Source organism: Alligator sinensis, unplaced genomic scaffold (assembly GCF_000455745.1).
Source record: "Alligator sinensis unplaced genomic scaffold, ASM45574v1 scaffold338_1, whole genome shotgun sequence".
NCBI classification, from domain to species: Eukaryota; Metazoa; Chordata; order Crocodylia; family Alligatoridae; genus Alligator; species Alligator sinensis.
Genome location: NW_005842719.1, coordinates 286,007 through 290,168, shown reverse-complemented (window position 1 = coordinate 290,168; position 4,162 = coordinate 286,007). Strand labels below are relative to the sequence as shown.

The window sequence follows — 4,162 nt, the reverse complement described above, 5'->3', positions numbered from 1 at the left end:
TGAGCCCCCCAGATCTGCGTGCCGGATGAGAGGAGGCTCAGGCTGCCACCTAGGACCAGCGCTGGGCACAGCCTGCGTCCAGTGCCAGGGAAGATTGCTGCTGCTGCTGGTCCCAGGCGACAGCCTCCTCTCATTCAGCACACAGATCCAGGATCTCGCATCCCTGGGAGGAGTCCAGCACAGCCCCACAGCCCTCCTGGGGGTGCAAGTCCCCAGATCTGTGTGCCGGATGAGAGAAGACTGCCGCTGCTGCCTGGGACCGGCGCTGAAGCCAAGGAAGCCCAGCTACAAAACTCAAATCTTTCCAAACATTTCGAGTGCCCTTGTTTCGTTTTAAAGCTGTTTTGAAGCATTTCTATTTCGTTGTTTTGAGCTTGAAACATGTCGAAACAGCTTCGAAACGAAACACCCAGTGAAATTTCACACAGCCCTACTGATTATGGTTTTGGAGTTAAATCATAATATCTTTGCAAAAATCCTCATGTCACATATAGACATACTCCTAAACTTTGTGTATATAATGATAACATTTATACATACTTTCTGCAGCATGAAACTGCTTCTGTTCAGATGTTTGAACACCTGATTACTTCCAATGACCTAGGAAAAGTCATGGAAAACTATGGTCTTGTCTTGTGTGAAGATATGGACTTCATCAAAGAACAAATAGGAGGACCCGTAGATGAAACGACATGTGAGAATCCAGTGAGTTAATATTTCACTTTTTGGAAGTTTTAAATATAAGAGGCTGATGAGCAAATCTTCAACATTAGTTTGAAATCTTTGGGTGAAAAATGCAGTATTGCTTAGGTTGTAGGTAGCTGATGGTGGCTTCACTTCAGTTTGAAGAATTCAGAATTTAAGTACTGTCCCCCGAAGTTCAGAACAGAAGGCAAACAGACAGGGGCTAAGATGCTTTTGGATTTTTACTGGGGACTTAAAAGGGAACATGAAGGTGATTTCAGGAGCCTGATGAATAGGTCACAAGGCAGGGATAGACAGAGGAGAGATGTAAAGCTTGAGTAGGGAAGATAAATAAGCACGGGCAGAATTACTACATGTACTCAAATAGAAGATGACCCTAATTATAAGACAGCCCACCAATAATTTGATTCTATATATGGAACATTTATAAAACTGTTATAATTTTCCAGGTATAGAATCTAATTACTTGAGATTTGCCTTGAATTTGCCCTCCTTCCATTGCTACAACAAGGAAAATAAATTTGAGGGGGCTGGGGGAAGAGGTTGGTAGCTTCTTTGTGCTCTGCTTTCCCCCAGCTTTTTTCCCTGGCAGCCCCTTCTCCCTCTTCTTACTGAATTGGGGAGCAAATTTGAAAACAATAATGTTGAAATTAAACATGGCTGTAGCAATTTGCATATAGTACCCATACACTTAGTTCATCCAGAATTGATGTATGTTCCCTTTTTTTGAAACTGCTGCAAGTTTTAGCACATAAACACACTTTTGAGTAGCTTTGGCACATAGTACAAACTATGCATGATATTAAGGCTTGTGATTTACCACATAGTTCATTGTGCTGGGGCCTCACCAGAGTCAACAGCATGTCAAGCCATGAGGCATTTATACATGTTCTTCGAGAGTGGTGGTGAGGGGCAGAGGGGTGCTTTAATTAGAATGGCGCTGAGAGCCGTTGTAATTAAAGCTCCTGGAGTGTCACGTGTATCAGTGTCCCTGTGCTGAAAAATGGAAGCAGGAGCCTTTAACTAAAGCTCGTTCAACGAGGGGATGCTGATGCATATGACACTTGGAGTCTGCTGGAGCATAGTAATTACCGTGCTTTAGCAGACTTGATTAATCGAGTCTGTTCTAATGCTCTGTAATTACAGCACGCCAGAGCAGCCTGGCTGCATGTGTATAGGTGCCCATGGTAACCCCACAGCTCAGCACTGCTCAGTATGTGTGTGTACTCCAGATATGCTCCACAAGGGATTCATTTGCTGATTAGGCCCCACTCACGACTGGAACCAGGTGTTCTTGCCGAGAGTCCTGGGATCCTCCAAAAATTTATATGCAGATGAGGTGCAGGGCAAACTGGTCTGGCTTCACCTCAGGGAGGGCGGGGCCACACAAATCCTATGTGCCGGCCTGAGAGGGGGCTGACAGAGGGATTCTGGGTAAACTGTTTGGGGTCCCGGTTGGTGAGGTTTGCCAGACATTTATGGATTGTTAAAAACAGGAATTGTGGGAAATGGGAAAGGAAGACAGAGCTCAGCTGTGAGAATGAAGAAGTCAAAATACATGCAGTGTCCTGGCTCACCGTGACTTGAAAAAGAGTCAGTGCTGAGGGCAGGCTGACCTACCACCTGTCTTGTTTAAGTATATTAAGTATATTAATTTGTCTTTGAGGTAGTTTCGCATGATGGGATACATCGCTTTTATTCTTTTCTCTTTCCGATAGGTTCTCATTAATTTTGTGGAAATGGGGGACCTCTTTTGTACTTTTCCCTCAGCTGCTCCTTGGCCTTTTGGCTAGGAGCAAGCAAGATAAGGGGGCATCTGAGCTCCAAGGCTGCTAGGCCTGGGGCTTTCATGTAATATGCTACCCCCCAAAAACCCAAGGTTCCTATCGGCATGTTTTCCCATGTGGGTCGTGTTTTATATTCATACTTACTGTTAGCTGCATTTAATCAACTTAGTAGTTGGTTTCCATTGCTGAGTACATTTTGGTTTTGGTAGCAGTTTAATGACAGCATATTTAGTGATATTTCCTTGTGTGCACTTATAAGATGGGAGTGACTCTTTTCCCCTTGCCTTTGATACAATAACATGCAGAACAAGTGGAAGGAAATTGAAGGATGAAATGTAATGGAATGAGGCAAGAAATGATAATTCACAAATAGTAATCCCCACATATTAGCTAGCTAGCTAAGTTGTATATCCTTTTACAGACTGAGAAAAGTGTATAAGAGCTTGAGTAAGGTGTGCAAAGATACACACCTAGTAAGTGTTACAGCTAAGAATAGACTCTAGGTATTCTGATGCCATTACACTGTTCTATTTCAACCAGATTACTTTTTTAACAGAAAAATACTGTAATTTTTAGTTAGCAGTTTATTGCAACATTTAAAAAGTTTCTTAAACACAATGAATGGAAACTTACATCTTGGCAGTTAAATGCAGTATAGAGCTAGAATACTCGGTTTTATCACAACAAACATTAGAATTTACAGATTACTTGTGGTGCTCAGCCCTAAGGTTTTTTGCTCTCAGTAGAAAAGACAAACTCTTTGCATGCACTCTTCTTTCAGGATTATATTTTCCACAATATTTCAAAGTTTTTCTGTGGGTAATGCTTGGTAACAAAGAATAACTTATTTACAAGAAATTCTAATTCCTTTGCAGATTGCATTATACAACTTATATCACTTTGATTTGTGATGTTCAGTAGTGGTTAAATCTCTCAGTGATGTTGGTGATAGAACAGTGCAAAGTTTTCTAAATAGTTCTGGTATTGAACAATTAGACTGTGATAACTTCTTCCCCTTATGGCTACTGGCAGAAGCTGGCTGGAACACATGCTATCACCACCACAAATTTCTTTCCAGTAGTTTAAGCAGCAGTACTCAACCTTTTTTGTACCAGGACCCATTCGTAAACATCATTGGCCAGTCCTGCCCCAGTGCCCCTCACTCCTCACCCATTGCTTCCCACCCCCCCCCGCTCCAGCCCCTCAGTGTGTGGAGCGGGGGCATGGGGGGCCCCAAGCAGCCTGGAACTCTGCCAGGGTGCAAGGGAAAAGCCGCAGTTTCCCACATTTTTCACCTTTAAAGGAGAATCCATTTTTAAAATTTGTTTTTGACCTTTTCATATATTCTTGTGACCCGCCGGCTGAGAAATGCTGAAGCTGCAGGTTTTAAATCTTTTTTGTGCTTTTGTTAGCGTTGGGCTGATGTTGTAGCTGTGATGGTCCAGGACACATGTGAGAGGCAAGAATTTCTGTGGGTAAATTGGTAGATATTTTGGGGGTAAATATGGTAGATATGGGTAAATTGGTAGATATTTGGTAAATTGGTAGATTTGATATACAGTTCCATGCAGAATTGAAATGCATTTCCATTGCCTTCAAAATGCACGCTGACATGACTGCTGACCTTGTGTTAACTCATTCTCATTAGCTAGTTTTTGGGTTTTCTCTCC

General features: G+C 42.5%; 1 protein-coding gene across 1 annotated transcript in view; it reads left to right on the top strand.

The window, feature by feature from the left end:
- The window catches only part of SAMHD1 (SAM and HD domain containing deoxynucleoside triphosphate triphosphohydrolase 1), a 106,338-nt gene that overhangs the window by 75,151 nt on the left and 27,025 nt on the right, over positions 1 to 4,162 (top strand). The window contains exon 8 of the mRNA XM_025216270.1: positions 550 to 705. Within this exon, the coding sequence (XP_025072055.1) occupies positions 550 to 705 (156 nt within the window). The remainder of the gene's footprint in view (positions 1 to 549; positions 706 to 4,162) is intronic.